The sequence below is a fragment of the Electrophorus electricus genome, chromosome 10 (genome assembly GCF_013358815.1).
Source record: "Electrophorus electricus isolate fEleEle1 chromosome 10, fEleEle1.pri, whole genome shotgun sequence".
NCBI classification, from domain to species: Eukaryota; Metazoa; Chordata; class Actinopteri; order Gymnotiformes; family Gymnotidae; genus Electrophorus; species Electrophorus electricus.
In genome coordinates, this window is record NC_049544.1 from 545,001 (window position 1) to 563,418 (window position 18,418).

Below are 18,418 nucleotides of genomic sequence, written 5' to 3' on the forward strand. Positions count from 1 at the left end.
GGACTAGTGCTGAGCGTACAGTGATGTAGTGAACGGGGACTAGTGCTGAGCGTACAGTGGTGTAGTGAACGGGGACTAGTGCTGAGCGTACAGTGGTGTAGTGAACGGGGACTAGTGCTGAGCGTACAGTGGTGTAGTGAACGGGGACTAGTGCTGAGCGTACAGTGGTGTAGTGAACGGGGACTAGTGCTGAGCGTACAGTGGTGTAGTGAACAGGGACTAGTGCTGAGCGTACAGTGGTGTAGTGAACGGGGACTAGTGCTGAGCGTACAGTGATGTAGTGAACGGGGACTAGTGCTGAGCGTACAGTGGTGTAGTGAACGGGGACTAGTGCTGAGCGTACAGTGATGTAGTGAACGGGGACTAGTGCTGAGCGTACAGTGGTGTAGTGAACGGGGACTAGTGCTGAGCGTACAGTGGTGTAGTGAACGGGGACTAGTGCTGAGCGTACAGTGGTGTAGTGAACGGGGACTAGTGCTGAGCGTACAGTGGTGTAGTGAACGGGGATTAGTGCTGAGCGTACAGTGGTGTAGTGAACGGGGACTAGTGCTGAGCGTACAGTGGTGTAGTGAACGGGGATTAGTGCTGAGCGTACAGTGGTGTAGTGAACGGGGACTAGTGCTGAGCGTACAGTGATGTAGTGAACGGGGACTAGTGCTGAACATACAGTGATGTAGTGAACGGGGACTAGTGCTGAGCGTACAGTGATGTAGTGAACGGGGACTAGTGCTGAGCATACAGTGGTGTAGTGAACGGGGATTAGTACCTTCCTCCTGCGCTGAGCTCCTTTGGCACCTGGTACAGCCTCACACACCACTGATATGGCTTCCCTGAAACACACAGTATGCAGAATTAGTGGAACACACAACCACGAGGTGACAGGTGGGCTTAGTGTGTATGTGTGTGTGTGTGAGGGGGGGCTTTTTTACTCACACACACACACACACATTTTTCTTTCTCTGAAAAACTGGTTAGATGAATATGGTAAAACAAGAAGCTTTACTCAGTGAGTCTTTGAAACCAGACACACACACACACACACACACACACACACACACACACACACACACACATTTTTCTTTCTCTGAAAAACTGGTTAGATGAATATGGTAAAACAAGAAGCTTTACTCTGAGTCTTTGAAACCAGACACACACACACGGTACTCTAACACTAGCCAGCGCTGTACAAGATGAGAGAACTACAAAGATTCCAGAAGCTTCTACAATAAGCGTTTATGGCAGCAAAGCAAGACTGATGGTATTAACACACACACACACACAGACACACACACACACACACTTCCGTTTTGAGAATCTGAAAAGAAAAGGTTAGATGAGAAAGAACGCTCCCTCCACCCCTCCCCCACAACCACGGACTACAACGGGTGGGGGTGGGGGGAGAGATTAATATTTAACAGAAGGAGAGTTTTCCACCACCCAGAGTAAAGTGTGTGATCATTACAGCAAGCATTCACACACACACACACACACACACACACACACACATTCTCTCTCAAAGGCGTGTGTGTATGTGTGAATGTATGTATGTATGTATATATATATATATATAGATATATATATATACATTTTTTTTTATTTTTTTTTGTGTGTGTGTGTGTGTGTGAGTTTGTTCTACCTGGTAACCTGAGTTCTGGTGTTGAAGTCCAGTGCCCTCATGGACTGCAGAACTTCCACACAGCCCATATACTGCAGAGCACAGCAAACAAACAATGAACACTTTAGCCAAGTCCACTTCCTGGACCTACCCACACACATACACACACACATACACACTAAGCACCACCCAAGCTATTCTGTAACCTAAGAAGAATTTCCTGTTAAAACATTGGTTATGCAAAATGACTTCATTTTGTGAAAATGGCTGCATGCAGCTGTCTGTGAGCACAACAATCTCCCCATCCTGGGACTTGTTACCCAACAATACAACACAACAGCTCATTCCTTATTTATTTACAAAGGTAACACACTCACAGAGTCTGGGCCATTTTCCTGCGCTTGGCTTAAGGTGAGTATTTATTTATATCTCAGAGAATAAACCTGTATCTTCCGCACTCCCTTCATGTGTTCTGAGGGTCTCCTGTGAGGTTTGCTATCAGCCATACAGTAATATAGTGGTACAACTGCTCAGTGGCACCATTTGAGAAAATTACTCATTTTGTATGCAATCTTTGGTTTTGATATAAAATTGTAATTATTCAAACTAATCAAACAAACCAACCTGTGCAGTAAATATTTACAGATCTGTGGAACCAATACATATTTTTACATAAAATGGAAAAAAATGCAATCAAATCTTGAACTCAGAATTGCAAATTGAATGAAACTTCAATATGTGCACCTGTAGTGTCAGCCCTGTAAATGCTGACCAGACATGGGTGCCCTGTCTAACAGCACAGATCCAGACGGGGCAAGTGATCGGGGCTCCTGGAACACGGCCAACAGTTCTCGTACTGCAGACCGTGAGGAACAGTCATGACACGGGCTCAGCTATCAGCAACACCATTCTCAGAAACGTGAACTATTTCCAGCCAAGTAAAAAAACAGAACTCTTGCTTGGAGTGAAATATCAATTTTAAATCCCACAACCTGCTCCTGGTGGAGAGCTTTATAGGGGCGGGGCGGTGGCCTGCCAAGACCTGAGACTTCAGACGATGTGGAGACCGGCCTGTGTCCGGCAGGGTCCGAGACACTCAGACCGGCGCCGGACAGCAGACCGCGTGCATCAGAGCTTCCAGAAGCAGCTGCCACCTTCTGATTAGCCGCCACCAATGATGGCGCACTGTCACTTCAAGGAGGTGGACCTCACCAGCCCCTACCTGCTGCTGGGGTTGTTCGGGGTCAAAGCAGCAGCAACCAAATATGTGATCAAGAACTGCCAGTGTTATGACACTATGGTGCTAGCAGGAGTTACTACTAATGAGTGATCTTCTGACATACACAAGGTGTGGTCCTAGAGATCCAGGAGTGAGCACGAGTGCTCCAGGGGTGTATGTTAGGGTGAATACTCCTTACACACTTACTGTGGTTCTGAGCTTAAAGTCAAGGAAACGAAAGCTCAGATGCTCTGGTGTACTGGACCAAGCCTCTCCGAGTAGGGCAGTAGATGGACACGCCCCCTAGTCTGTGGGACGCTGTGTGTCTTTGGTGGTATATGCAATTTCAATCAATGTGCTAGTGGCAGTGGGTGTGGCCCTGCTACAAGCCCCACCCTGATTTGGAGAAAGGGGAACGAGACCACGTCACCCTGCAGGGTGAGGCGCTAAGAGAGAGAGAGAGAAAAAGGAGGGTAACACATGCGAGAATGGGGTGATGTTTGACCTTACCCTGACGGCGTAGGAGACGCCGGTGGTGCTGACCACGTTGTCCGAGTGCAGCCATCCTCGGGTGGGTTTGTTGACGAAGGAACCGTGGCGCGTCCACTCATCTCCTCCGAGCTGGCCCCCTTCGACCCGTGCCCTCCGCGATGCCCCGCCCAGCCGGTTCATGTCCTGGGGGGGGCGAGGGGGGGGAGATGGAGCGGTTAGAGGCAGGGCGGACAGCGCGGCGGGCGCCCCCTGCACGGCCTCCACTGCCGGCACCTGCAGGGGTCCAGCCGCCTGCTCAGACCTGCTGGAGGCCTTGAGACCAGGGAGCAGAGTGGCAGACATGCCCAGGCGCAGGGCACCCATCCTGGGGAAGAAGGAACACAGCGTGGTGGGGCTGTTCTCGGCCGGCCGCGGCGAGACGGGGGGGAGCATGGGGGCGAGCGAGGAGGAAGAGAGAGAAGAAGGGATGCCAGGAGGAGTGAGAGGAGTGGGCGGAGCAGAGGAGGGGAGAGAGAGGTTGGAGGTGGTCTCGTCTGCCGAGCTGAAAGAGCCGCTCCTGAAGGGAGTGTATTTGGTTTTGGGCGCGATCTCCATGGCGGCGTGTTTAGCGCGGCGACGGCATTCAATCTGAGGACGACTTAGTTTGTCCTACGGTCTCTCCAAGTCTCTCTTAGTTCCTCCTAAGGTCTCTCCAAGTCTCTTTGTCGAAAAAAATCACAGCGTGCTTGTCTCTTTTGCGTTGCGGTCCAACGTGTCTCTGTGTCTGCTGGGTCCTTCATCGTTGGACCAGAGATGGCTGCACTATGAGAGTTCAGTTCAGAAACACCAGAGACAGAAAAAACACCAGAGAAAGAAAAACATCAGAGACAGGGAAAGAGAGAGTGAGAAACAGAACATAAACAAATCGAAAACACGCCCGGTCTCGTCAGATTGCAGTCTTTGACATCGCTGTTGTCAAACAGTGTGTGCTAATCTCTGTGTGAGGGCGTTTACACCAGATCTCAGCCTGCATAGAAATAATTAGGATTCCTGCTGGATATGAGCGTCAGTACTGAGCACCGTACACCCTGCTGGAGAATGGCACGATTGTCATTTTAACACCTGTCTGCTGGCACCTGCCTTACACAATGTGTGTGTCAACACACACACACACAGAGAGAGAGAGAGAGAGAGAGAGAGAGAGAGAGAGAGCTCAGCAAATGGTTGGTGTGTGTGTGTGCGTGCATTTCTGTTAGTGTGTTCTGAGCTCCAGTCTAGTAGTGCTTGTCTGAGTCCCATAAAAAGCCCATTAACAACAGCTGAGCCTCAAAGAGAAGAGACATCCGAGGAACAGACAGATCGATGCAGAGGCGAGGGAGAGAAAAAGAGAGAGAGAGAGAGAGGTTAGATGTGGAGCACTGAACCAGCTAACGCTGATCATTTAAAGAAAAACAGAGCTGCTCTCCTCAGCGAGGATCAGAGAGAACATCTGTTTCCTCAAGGTTTAGAAGTTCATCGATTAAAGTGCAACAAACCACAGCTCCAGATTAGGGATTAGGGATCAGTCCAGCTAAAGCGCTAAACGCGTCACGCAGCTATGATCACGCTATACACGTCACGCTGCTTCCGGACACACGGAAAGGGAAACTGGTCGTAAGAGTTCGGTCAGACCTGTCCCTTCCTTTCTCTCTTTCTCCCTTCACTCCCTCTCTTTCCTCCTCCAAACGATCCTGGGTCCCCTGTCGGCCCTCCCGCGCTCCAGCTCCTCTTCCTCGTCGCCCTCCTCCTCCTCCCTTCGCTTCCAAATCACTTCTGGCTGCGTCTCCCTCCCTCCTTCTGCGTTCCGCCCCTTCAGACGCTGTCCCTCCCTGTCCCTCCTCTCACGGAAACCCTCCCGGAGTCTCCAGACGGTGCACTGGGCCTTGGTCCTGCTCTCCTCCTCCTGACGCTCCCTCTCGTGTGCCTGCTCTCTCTCGATCACGCTTGCGCGCTTCTTCCAGACAATCTCGCGCCCCCCCACAGCCCCTCCCGTGTTTTCCCGTCCTTTCTCCAGGCTGCCTTTTTGTGCTTCCTTCCTCTCCGCGGGAAACGTCCACACGTTACGATTCACTGCCTCTCAACAATCAACAACTATTAACTAGCTCATTTAAATTCTAACACCGCTTGCTAGAAAAAGACTTCACAGATTGGTAAAATAAATAAACACTCACAGATTTAGAAAAGGGTGAAATAATCTAATGGAGCTCTGAAACTGTTCTGTCAGTGTTCTGGAAATAAATATGGCTATAAATATGGCTATATAAAATCTACCATAATTTGAGCACCATTAGTGAAACCACTCAGTGAGTTGTAGGTTGAAGACAGTGGTCAGAACCACAGTATACCGTGTGATGTCCTGTGGTAAAGTTTCTAAGAGAATTACCACCATCATCTGTAAGGACACGGGCTCCCACTGTAGCGCCCAACACCGGCGAGCCAGCTTGACGATAATGAGAGCTGATTGGCTCCAGCTGAAGATCCTCCCACAGAGAGCCGAGACGAGAGGACTCATTAGAAGCTGACTGGACAATCAATCGCTCGCTCGTTACCCTAAATGACATCTCATATCTGAGAAACGGTACCAGGCATGTCTGGAGACACAACAGTCTGAGGACAAATCAGACCCACTAGTTTGCCGTCAGTCCAGTTTTACCGCACTTTTCAGCGCCCACGGGCGTATCCGCACTTGTGTGTAGCCGCGCTGCGCGGGCTATCCTATCCTGAGAGTGACCTGCTGGCTACAACTTTTTCTGCCAGCATAAAACAGCTGCTTCGACACAACCATCGACAAACGGCGCTCAGATTGGTTTACCGTAGCTGCTCACACGACTCTGTGCCGTTACAGAAGTTGCACGTCTGTCGCCTAACGGACGAGCTGAGTGGGTTGGAGCCCACAGCACCCAGGCAGGAGGGGGTGGAGCTTGTCGGGTATCACCGGGGCACAGTCTCGCACCGCTGTGAAACTTTAAAAATGACTGATGAACTGATGATAAACAGTGTCTTTACAGTACAGCTCTGAAGAGGTTCTGTGAGTTCTAAGACTTCGTGGACTTGTTCAAATGCACCGGTGATTATAATCACACCGCATGGAACACGAAGCGGCCTAGCAGCTCAAGATCTGCACCATGTCATCGATGCTGCGCAGTCAGATGGCATTCAGAGCTCCTAGCGTCGCGGCTGGTTCGCCGCGGGTAGCGCTTCACGCCACACAGGCGCACAGTGTTCAGGGGAAACAGTGCAAAGGGGGTAAAAACAGCTCAGTAACAGCAGAGACGCCAGAGCCAAGCAGCTCAGACTAGCACCAAGAGATGAAGAATATGGCAGAATCCCTGTGTAGCCGCAACGGTTCAGTCCAAGATGGCACGCCGTTGGTTCACCACGGCTGACTGAGGTCTGGCGTGGATTCCATTCCAGTCTGTCTGAACCGAAGGCGAGACAGTACAGAAGCTAAAAAACGTGAGCTTAAAAATGACGTGGGCACACGTGAAGGGAATGAAAGGGGCAAAGCCTGCCAGGTAGGAGGTTAGCCGACGCACACCTCTGCGATTGGTTTGTGGCACGTTGACGATGGCGAGGCTCTCGGGAGACCTGAGTTTAATGGCGATGCAGACTTAGTCACACACATGCAAACTACCAAAGAACCTGAACATGACCTGAACATCGGTGACCCGTCACCTGAGCACCTAATCGCAAGTACTGATGGATATGGTCGTCCAAAAATTATGAGGGCTACAAAGCACCAAACCGTACAAAACGTAAGAGCCCGACTGTCAATGAACAGAGCAGACGAGTAAAAGATGAAAGAGAGGAGAGAAGCTCCTCAGAACCTCGGTCTGCGTGAACGGCAGCGCCCGCAAAAGCTCGCCCAACGCTAACTTGTGAAAACGACCAGATAGAACTTCACAGCTGCCAGGTTGTTGCCATGGCGATAGACTGCGGGGCGGAATCCTGCCAGATGGAATCTTGACGGACCCAAACAAAAGACAACGAGTTCCACCAACGCAAAACCTGTCAGAGCGACGCTCAGCCAATCAGGACCGGCGCACGCCACAGTGAGATTCCCGGAACAGTGTCCTGTCAGTCCCGCTGTGGATCAGTAGTGTACGGATCGCGGCCCGAGTTCTCCCATGGTGCTGTGAAGATAATCGATGCTGGCATCTGGACACAGAGAGAACCAGACGCTCGTGAAGAAACACAGAGACTCGGAGTGGCGCGCGCACACACACACACACACACACACACACACACACACACACACACGCTCACACAGCGCAGTGCACAGCAGGCACCAGTCCAACAAGGAAATCAAATACTGCTGAAGAGTGTGTCATGTACACACACACACACACACACACACACACACACACACACATCTGGCTAAAACAGAACATTGCAAAAGGACCTTATGCCAAGAGCACTTAAAGTAATCACAATACTACTGAAGGTCTGTTTGCCGCATAACTAATTAACTAATTAATTAAAACAGAAAAGTTTTGCATATGAGGACCTGATTTTCTTTCTGCATACAGTAAGACCAATAATATAAATAAGCCCAGTAATATAAAGTCCAGTAGTCATCAGAGAGATGCCCGTGTGCCCAAAATGACTACATTATAATAAAGTGTTTCTGAAGTCATTTTTGATCCACAGTCAGCTGAGTAAAGCAGCTAAAGTTCAGCCCAACAGCAGGAGTGAGAGAATCCGCGGGTCTTCAGCCACACACTGTGCTCCTCCTGCTGTCTCTCCCTGAGTCCTGGTCGTGTCTCCGGCACCGGCAAAACGTGCTCTCACTGGTGTCCATGCACTGCTTTACTCTGCCTCTCCTGCTCTGGTCTCGCCTCGTCCGCAACGCTGGAGAAATGATGCTCCGATCAGCCTTAGTCTCGCTCTCTGTCCCCCACGCTCACACACTCTCCTCCTCCACCTGCGTTTGGGAGCGAGCGGCACGGCCAACTGTCCTCCCCTGCCTGGCAGTCTCTTCCCTCGCTCTCGCTCTCTAGCTTCTTCCTCACACAGTCACACACTGCTGCCGATTCCTGTTTCCAGCTCCCTCCCTCCCTCCCTCTCTCTCTCTCCCTCTCTCTCTCTCTCCCTCTCCTTGCAGCTGTCTGTTGGCCATCTATGAATGTCCCTGCCTCATACGCTCTCATGCACCTACAGGGTGTGTGTGGACAGAGTGGTGAGGGAGCACTTTTGCCTGGGTAACCTTAGAGAACAAAGGATAGATGGCTTCTCCCACTCTTCCTTCCTCCCATTTGTCCATTTCCTGTTATCCGGACTCTGCCTGCACTGACCTCTTCCGGGACCTTGACACCACGTGCGCTCGGGCGCTTGCCGGACCCTTCCTTCACTCACAGTTAAACCCATCATTTGGTGCATTATGAGAGACTCTCAAGGTCACGTGAAGGACATTGTTACTCTCGCTCAGCAGAAGCAAACGCGCATGTGCCCTGTTGGATCTGACAGGAGCTGGACGCCCACAGCGTGGTGTTTGGATTAATGACCTAACTATCAGACAACAGCAATGCTAACAATAAATGGTCAGGAAGTGCAACTCCCAGAGTGTGCTGCGAGACAGCCTGGTCACAGAGGACATGGTGACGTGAGCATGGCTGTCTGTCTGGGGTGGACAGAAGTCAGTCGCAGGGCACAGACCCAGCTGAGGAGAAAGAGACAACATAGGCTCGACTGTGTGCAGAAAACCACGAACAATACCACCTCTGTCACCGTGACAACGTTCAGGACAGAAACCATTAACATTTGACATTACCGCACACTAGAAAAAATAAACCATAAGAACAAGAGAGAACAATACAAATGCAACAAAAAAACAGAAGAAGGTTATGGACGTGCGTGTTGGGACCACCAGTGTGGAGAAGCACCTGAGTACACAGGACACGACGCAGATGGAGGGAATTAACTTACAAGGCCCTGCAGTTACAGCAGACACAGGGTCAGCGAGACTAACACAGTGAACACAGTCAGTTACAGCAGACACAGGGTCAGCGAGACTAACAGTCAACACAGTCAGTTACAGCAGACACAGGGTCAGCGAGACTAACACAGTCAGTTACAGCAGACACAGGGTCAGCGAGACTAACACAGTCAGTTACAGCAGACACAGGGTCAGCGAGACTAACACAGTCAACACAGTCAGTTACAGCAGACACAGGGTCAGCGAGACTAACACAGTCAACACAGTCAGTTACAGCAGACACAGGGTCAGTGAGACTAACACAGTCAACACAGTCAGTTACAGCAGACACAGGGTCAGCGAGACTAACACAGTCAACACAGTCAGTTACAGCAGACACAGGGTCAGTGAGACTAACACAGTCAGTTACAGCAGACACAGGGTCAGTGAGACTAACACAGTCAGTTACAGCAGACACAGGGTCAGCGAGACTAACACAGTCAGTTACAGCAGACACAGGGTCAGCGAGACTAACACAGTCAACACAGTCAGTTACAGCAGACACAGGGTCAGCGAGACTAACACAGTCAACACAGTCAGTTACAGCAGACACAGGGTCAGCGAGACTAACACAGTCAACACAGTCAATTAGGGGCGGTGAGAAAGACAGCAGACCTGCGATCCACTGAGAGCCTTTTACGCTGGAGGAGGAGATTCAGCGCGCGTACGTGGAGAAGAGCAGAGGAACCCACACCAGGACGAGAGGACACCAGAGAGGGCCGAGGCAGAGGAGAGGTGGGGTGGTGGCCTGCTCCTCCACCCTGTGTGTGCAGGACGGAGCGGTTCTGGGTATGGAGGCTGAAACTCTCGATCCTGGTCTGTGCTGCCCTACATATTCAGCTCCCTGGAGACTGACGGTGTGTCGTTTGTGTCCAGTGAGTCTGCAGTGCTTGGCCAGGCATGGGGAAATGGGGACCAGTCTGTCTAGTGACGCTAGGTCAGTTTTCTTTCCCAGCCAAATTTGTTCACCCTTATTCCAAAAAGTGGTTAAAAAAAATGGTAGCCAGCGATTTGCGACCAATACCATGACAACCACACCGCCTGGTTTGCTGTAAAGACCAGAGTCTCTGTGAGCTGTGGTAGTGTGCTAACGTCTCTGTCTACACTGCTCATTACACAACGTTACGTGACATCACCTACACTGAAATATGTGAGTTACGGACAACAGTCTCGGTCTGACTGTGTGTGACTACCGCGACAATCATGCAGAACTGGAACTGGGGCATGTTCATGCCACAGCCAGGTGGCACTGTGCCCAGCGGCTGCGTGAGGGCAGAGGTCGCATAAGGCCTTGGGCAGTAGCCAGCTCCACCCACAAGGGCGGGTGGCGAGGTGATAGCCAATGAGGCCCCGAGCTACAACATGTTCAGCCTCTATACCTCAGATGGGGTGTGTGTGTGTGTGTTCGCATGAGAGAGAGCGAGCACATATGTGTGCAGGTGCCCACGTGTGGGAAAGAGCATGCGTGTGCGTGTCAGAAGCTTACCACATACTCCATTGGACAACACTCTGCTTGTATGAACTCCCTAGAAACACCACAAAGCGCACACAAACACACAAATTAGCACACAAACACACACATCAGCCACAAACACATGGCGCGCACACAACACATGCGCGCACACAACACAACAAAAACTGAAAACTATTAATTTCTTTGTCCAGGGCTTTTCAGCTGACCCTTGGCCCCCAGAAAACTAGTCAAGCTGTGGCCTGGTGTTTCATTCCCTTCACTGCTGGTGTAACTAGTGTAGTCTTAGTCGGCCTTCCTTCACTCAGCTACAAACCACCCACCATTTCTTGCGGCCCCATCAGGGATTTTACTTGCACAGGAGACAAAGTTGCAGTGTTGGGAGTGTCGCACACGCCAAGATGTGGGGCTCAGGTGCGCCAACTCACAGCTGTGTGTGTGGGGGGGTGGGGGTCAAAGAGAGAGAGAGGGAGGTTGTCATGCTCAGACACAACATGGTATGAGTGGAATGGCCATACCATGTGTGTGGGGCCTGGCGGTGCCCTGGCTTGTCTGCCTCTCTGTATCCTAACAGTGAACTCATGTCCCAGCGTACGCCCATTCAGCGTTCTCCAAACGCCTCACAGGCTGGTGCTCTTCTACGGTCAGTTTCCGGGGGCAACCCTTCCGGAAGCCTCCATGGTCCTTGGCTGAGGCCGAGTTCCTTCACGCTGCCCAAAGATCTATTCCGGACTGTTGGCTGACCCAGGCCACGGAGCGCCCACACACACACGCCCTGCCGTAGGCCAGACTGCAAGAGGGCTTGCTAGAAGTCATGTGATTTAAGCAAGAAAATACACGCTAAGAATCTGCCATCTTCACACATCACCACACAGCTGTTACTCAGAGCACGAGCTGGCTGATGAGCTACAGCTCACAAAATGGCTGGTAGAGCCGCCATAGCCTGTGTTTACCGTGCCTGTCGTCTACAGGTTAACACATACACTAACGTGGTGAAAATAGCCGTTTATGCAAATTAACATGATGCCAAGTGAGCAGAGATTAGCAGAGATTAGAATGATATGCTGGTTACACCACATACCATCTGAGGGAGTCGTTTCCAGGCACATACCCTATTTGTTTTGGTTTTTTTGTCCTTCAGAATCTGTTGTTTACAAACTCAGATAAATGCAGGTGTATTTGACTATTTTCTACATATTTCACACCTTTTGTGCCTGATTTCAAAAGTGGCCTTGGTGGCATGTGCAAGATTGCCTCATGGGCAGTGCGAGTTGGCACAAACATCTCAGTAGACTGTAGCGTATGAGGTAACGTGTGAGGTGGCATGTGAGGTAACGTTTGGGCCTCCACTACATGCGCTCAGCGCCGTGACTGAGAAGGTCCGTTCAGCCTCTCCTGCCTACACGGCCTACAGCAGTCCAATTAAAGACAGCTCAACTCCCACACCACATTTACTCAGTTATGCCATGAGCCCATCAGAAGTTATGGCCAAAAACCACTCAGATTGGGACGCTGTTTCAGGCTCATGCTGGACCAACGACGGACAATGAGAGGTCACCTCCGCCATGTGGAACGCTCCAGTCTACATTCCCAAGGTCCAAATCCCTTAACAACCGTGGTGAGAGATTTCGCTTCAGTGGCCCTGGTGTAACCACAGGCACATCTGCACATCCCCAAGCCACGGAGCAAGCACGTATCCCAGGAGGCCGCCTTACAAGCCATTCACACCCAACTTCAAACATCTCGGGTCTGTTAAATGTGGCACTGTGTCGCTCTGTAGAGGTTTGTATGAGAAAGCAACAAGGAAACTTCTGCCACAGAGGGGGTGTCGCGCGCACACACATCTGTGTTCTTCTACAGTCACTCACACACTATGCTGATTCACATGTATGCAAATATTAAATAATGGGTAAGATCTTTGTCACGTGAATATCAACATTCTTCATCTCCCAAAGCACAAACATTGGCGTTCTATTTCCACCCCGCCCCCCGTCTCCTGCCGTTAGTCATCTACGTGCCCTTCTTGCTCTCTCCCTCCAGAGAGGACAGACCTGACAGTTAAGTAACATGTTCTGCCTACGTATGCCACAGGGCCTTCAGAATATGTCTTGACTTGTAATCGGAAGGTTGCTAGTTCAAGCCCCACCAAGTTGCCACTGTTGTGCCCCTGAGCAAGACCCTTAACCCCCAATTGCTCAAGTTGTACTCAGTCGTAATTGTAAGTCGCTTTGGAGAAAAGCGTCAGCTAAAAGCCATAAAATGTAAATGTAGTCACATAGAACCTTTCAGAGTGTGATGACTGTAAATCTCCAGGAGTTTCTGAGTGACCTCCTGTGGTAATTTTGCCCAAATGTCACCAGTAACATAACGGTTTAGCTTTTATCTGCGACAAGATTAAAGTGGATTAAGTGTAGCATCAGTAATACAGAGATTATTACCAGAATAAAAATGCCCCATGCTGAACTATGACTCACAAGTAAGCGAGTTGGTAAAAGAAGTAGTAGATGACTTACACAGCCAACACTGTATATAAACAGTAAACATGTTCCACCATCCCACGATCGTCCATCCATCTGTCCATGGAGAGACACTCACTGCTCAGTGTTTAGACTAAATGTAACACTTCTGCTTCAGCACTGGCAGACAAGCAGCCCACGATTTACACCTCCGCCAAGTTTCCATTTCACTTTTCCGCCTCCCCGCTTCTGCTGCTCCTCACGTTTCTCTGCAGCAGGTGCAAACTGGACGACAGGGTGGTTGGGAATGGGGGACACAAACACCACAGCTCAGGGTCCATAAACACACACTGCTCTCAGCAAGACCAGAGATTCCACCTAGCTCACAATACCCAGATAACACTTTGAACCTTTGTTTGTTTGTGCGGGATGGAAATTGTTGTGAGTTAAGGTGTAAAAAAAAAAAAAAAAAAAAAAAAAAAAAAAAAAAAAAAACGGACCCAAACCAGACCAATCAGAAGGTGAGAAAGACCGCAAGAACAAACACAGCCTGTGTGTGTGTGTGTGTGTGTGTGTGTGGGTGAGCTTTAGCAGGGGTTTATTTGGTGTAGTGTTTTTATTTATAACTTGCTGGTACTTGACATGTATGACCTTTAGCAGAGGCTCTCATGCAGAGAGATGTGACCTCACACTATTAACGCAGCAATTCCTGCACTACTAAATATGTATGTACACACTCTGAATGCAACCTGCGTGACTCACACACAGCGCGAAGCTCTCACTGTAGCTAACAGTACAATCAAGACTGTTTTAACCTACATGTAAACAATGATGTTGACCCACTAAATTTACAATCCACAGACGCGCAGCATGTGACGCTCCATTATGCTGTTTCATCGCCAGTGATGCTGAGATCACCCTAACGACAACTGGCTGTGTGCACCTGTGCCTCAGTGGGCAGAGACGCGGGCAGTGACACGGATAATACCCCGACCTTTCCCTGGCACAGTGCTGCTTCCATCTTTTTTGGGAAAAGGAGTGAAAGGAAGAAACTGGAGCCCCTGTACTAATGCTCACAAGATGTGGGTGAGAACACGAGACGTGGGTGAGAACACGAGACGTGGGTGAGAACTTGCACTTCTGGTCCTGAAAAGATTCTTTTTTTTTTTTTAAAGAAATTCCGCAGCGCAGTGGGTCTGTTTGCCTTTGGCGTCAGGTGTCTCAGAACAGATCATTAACAGAGAAGATCATTGTGTGGTAACTACAAAAGCATTTATTTGTGTTCTGAAGGTTGCCTCCTGATAGGTTAGAGGATTATTTGGGAATTACAGTTCATCCGTAGAGTTTTTGGCATTCTTTCCCAACTCTGTACATCCGTGTTCCTTGCAGTTGCCTAAAAGTCTTTGGCGATATTCCATTATGTCTGCCAGCGGTTTGACTCCGACAGCAGGTGTGACACCCGTCTCCACTACACATCCATGTTGCTATGGTAACTGATGAAAAGGACATGCTATAAAAACAAAGGCACGTGGTGACAACATCTGTTGTAAAAAGCGCTAGATAAACCCATTTGGATGCGATTTGATTTGAGACAGAGCTGCTCTTTCTGTCGGCCAGACGCTCTGCTGTGACTCCCACAGTTGGCATGTAGGCCCCGACCCAAACACCAGTCTGGGGTCATTCTGAGCTTTAATATTTTTAAAATTGAATTTATGTTGAAGAATTCTGCATTTCCTACCAAACTGACAAGTTTGAGTATAATGGACTCTGAAGCACTGATCATCCGTGTCCAGCATTTCTGCATGACCCTTCAGTTCTCAGGCAGTCCCACAGCCTCCCTGGCAGTGTGGCCCGGTGGGACAAACAGAGGGGGGCTCATCTCCACCCCTGGGCTGTGCCATTCCAAGCCCTCACACACATTGGAATTTCCCAGACACGGTAATGGCCATGAAGAACACAGTCATGACACGGGGATTTTTCCCGTACTCCGATTCATAATGTGTTACTTCCAAGTCTTATTCTCTGCCTGTGGACATGTAAAAAAACCTTAGTTCTGCTAACTTCTCAATGATGTGCATTTTAAAATCTGTATAAAGTGGAAGGTTTTAGTTTACAATTGGACCATCCACTTATGACCAAGTCTGTCAAAAATGCTACTATTAAAAAAACATTACATCAAAGCTGACTACTGCAGTTTCTGAATTAATGAGAAATTCACATTTATTTCATGCTTTTTTGGAGAGCTGGAGAATATACTACTAGTTTCAAAACCTAGCTAACGAAAGACAGACAGATAAGCTAATTAAAGTTTATTTAAGTGAACAAGGTGAGTTAGAGCAGTGAAAACACATCTGCACAGTTGTGGGGGTCTTTAAACGTTAAAACCAGAGAGAGAAGAAACAGTCTCAAACAACACATTGGTAACGCACGAGGGACACTGCTGACTGCACAACAGAAAAATTATTTGTTACACAAAATTACATTCAACATCCAAATAATAAGTGTTGAGGGTGGGTTTTGGAATTGCTATACAAGACTCTGGAACTTCCTGAGAAGCAAAACCACCAAGAACAGACTGGGGAAGTGGAAAACCCAAATTAATGTGATGTCAGAGTGAGTGATGTGAGACATCTCTCTTTACCCTGCTATGACAGTTAATATAGAAGTGTCTCTGAGGGCAAAAATGGATCGATACACCTCAAAGGTAGAAGGAAAACGTCTGCGCTGACCCTGCTGTCTGAGATTATGTCTGAGTGTGTGTGCATGCGTGTGTGATATCACTCGGTCTTAGACATTCAGTTTAGCGGCAGAACTAATTTCGACTGTCAACCTGGTGTTCCCCTTTCTGCTCAGACTAGGATGGAACTAGTGTTTGACTGGCTCCTTGAAGTAGTGTGAACATAAACCCATATTCACATGCAGAAGAGACCTGCGTACACACACACTGGCCTGAAGACAGTGCACTTCTATAATTATGACAGAGCTACCAAAAAGCAGCCAACAGTTCAGCAACTACTAATCCAGTAAGAGATAACACTGGTGCCTCTTTATGGTGTGTATATATATATATATATATATATATATATATATATATATATATATATATATATATATATGAATATATGAATGAATGAATGAATGAATCATCGAAATACATGTATTTCTTATGCTCTTCTAGTTCCTAGAACACTTCCTGAATATTAGTCTGGAGCTCTACTGGCCTCATATATGAAGTGGGAACATTTTCCCTGTATGTACTTAAGTCTTAGACACCAATGGATGGGCCGATTTATGTACCAGAGTTTCAGAGAGAGATTACATCACTTGTGTAATTATATCTTACCAACAAGTAAGTGTTCGGTGTCCTGCACACAACTACTCACCACCAGAGAGGCAGAACGAACCCTACCTACTTTATCAGTTATTCTGTGCTGTTTTTGCAAGCTGTGATAATGGAAACACGTTCGGCAACAGATGTTCGCCGTTATGGCACACTTTCGCTGTCCTCTGTTGAAAATAGCGAGTTTGCGTATGAGCTGAATGTAGTTGAATGTAGTTTAGTGTAGCTGAAAGTAGTTTAAAGCGTCAGAAAGCTCCACGCGCCAACAGGGGGTTGCGAAACCTCCAAACTTCTGCACACAGACTCACGTAGCCACGAGCAGGGACGTGAGGAGCCCGTGCGGCGAAGAAAGGCAGAGTCGTGAATCCCAGACAAAACCAAACAGTTAACAGAGTAACCGAGTAACCATGTAACCGAGTAACAAAGTAACTGAATAATGCTGTAACATTGTAACCGAGTAACAATGTAACCGTATGACCGTGTTGTAACGAGCACCAGCCCACCACTTCAGCGCGGGTCCAGCCCGGATCTCGCGGGGAAGTGAGCTCAACTTTGCCGAACTTACCCGCTAGTGTTCCTCGGTCTCGTGTCCTATATCTGCTCTCCCAAACTTTTCCACTGGAGCGCGGTGCACGACGGCGGCGGGTAGACGCGTACGACACAGACCAGGCTCATAAAGCGCTTCTCTCTTTCTTTCTCTCTGCCTCTTCCTCTCCTCCCCCGACTCGCCCCCTCTCCACGGTCCAGAGTTAACTTCCGTGAACGGATGGCTGCGTCACGTCGCTTGGCGTCCGCGCGAGCGCCCGCACCTGGTGCGCTGCGCGCGTGGCCTTGACTTGTGCAGCTGAAGTTCGCAGCACTTCTCCAGTGTTATTGGCCAGTAGGCTTTAAATGCACAAGCACAGCACTATCAGCAAAGGATACACACCGATCAAATAACTAATCAACCTACACACACACACATACACATTGTTTTTTCCAACTAAACAAAGGTGTCAATTGGATCTTAGATTGCAATTTAGATATCACAATATCACAAGCATACTTGTGTACCCGTATATTCTTTATTAAATTAAATTATTCAAGTTTACTCTTCATTTGAGCAGTGTACTTCCACACTGCTTAACATCTCTACATTATATTAAGAATGTGAACATGCTGGCAGTTGATTTTGTGCTCATTATGCTATAGGCACTTATACAGGCGCTTATATAAGCGCTTATACAGGCGCTTATATATGTACTTATATAGGCGCTTATATAGGCGTTTATACAGGCACTCATATAGGCGCTTATACAGGCGGTTATATAGGCGCTTATATAGGTGCTTATACAGGCGCTTATATATGCACTTATATAGGCGTTTATACAGGCACTCATATAGGCGCTTATACAGGCGGTTATATAGGCGTTTATACAAGCGCTTATATAGGTGCTTATACAGGCGCTTATATATGCACTTATATAGGCGTTTATATAGGCGCTTATACAGGCACTTATATAGGCACTTATATAGGCACTTATACAGGCGCTTATATAGGCGCTTATACAGGCGCTTATATATGCACTTATATAGGCGCTTATACAGGCACTCATATAGGCGCTTATACAGGCGGTTATATAGGCGCTTATACAGGCGCTTATATAGGCGCTTATACAGGCGCTTATATATGCACTTATACAGGCGCTTATATAGGCGTTTATATAGGCGCTTATACAGGCACTTATATAGGCACTTATATAGGCACTTATATAGGTGCTTATATAGCCAAAGTACAAAGAAATAAGACAAATAAAAATACTGACACTTAATCTTAAAATGGTTTGCTAATAA

At 48.6% G+C, this 18,418-nt stretch overlaps 1 protein-coding gene across 6 annotated transcripts in view; it reads right to left on the reverse strand.

Moving 5' to 3' along the window:
* The window catches only part of shc1 (SHC (Src homology 2 domain containing) transforming protein 1), a 24,065-nt gene extending 6,670 nt beyond the window's left edge, over nucleotides 1-17,395 (reverse strand). Inside the window, exons 1-4 of one of the 6 annotated variants that reach the window (XM_035530792.1) lie at nucleotides 17,151-17,395; nucleotides 3,345-4,122; nucleotides 1,637-1,707; nucleotides 767-830 (exon numbers count right to left, since the gene is read on the reverse strand). In XM_035530792.1, the coding sequence (XP_035386685.1) occupies nucleotides 767-830; nucleotides 1,637-1,707; nucleotides 3,345-3,920 (711 nt within the window). In that variant the 5' untranslated portion in view covers nucleotides 3,921-4,122; nucleotides 17,151-17,395. Of the gene's footprint in view, nucleotides 1-766; nucleotides 831-1,636; nucleotides 1,708-3,344; nucleotides 4,128-6,156; nucleotides 8,336-13,302; nucleotides 13,531-17,150 lie in introns of those variants that run through there. The other 5 variants (XM_035530791.1, XM_035530795.1, XM_035530794.1 and 2 more) reach the window with 5 other exon arrangements.
* Nucleotides 17,396-18,418: the final 1,023 nt, after the last annotated feature.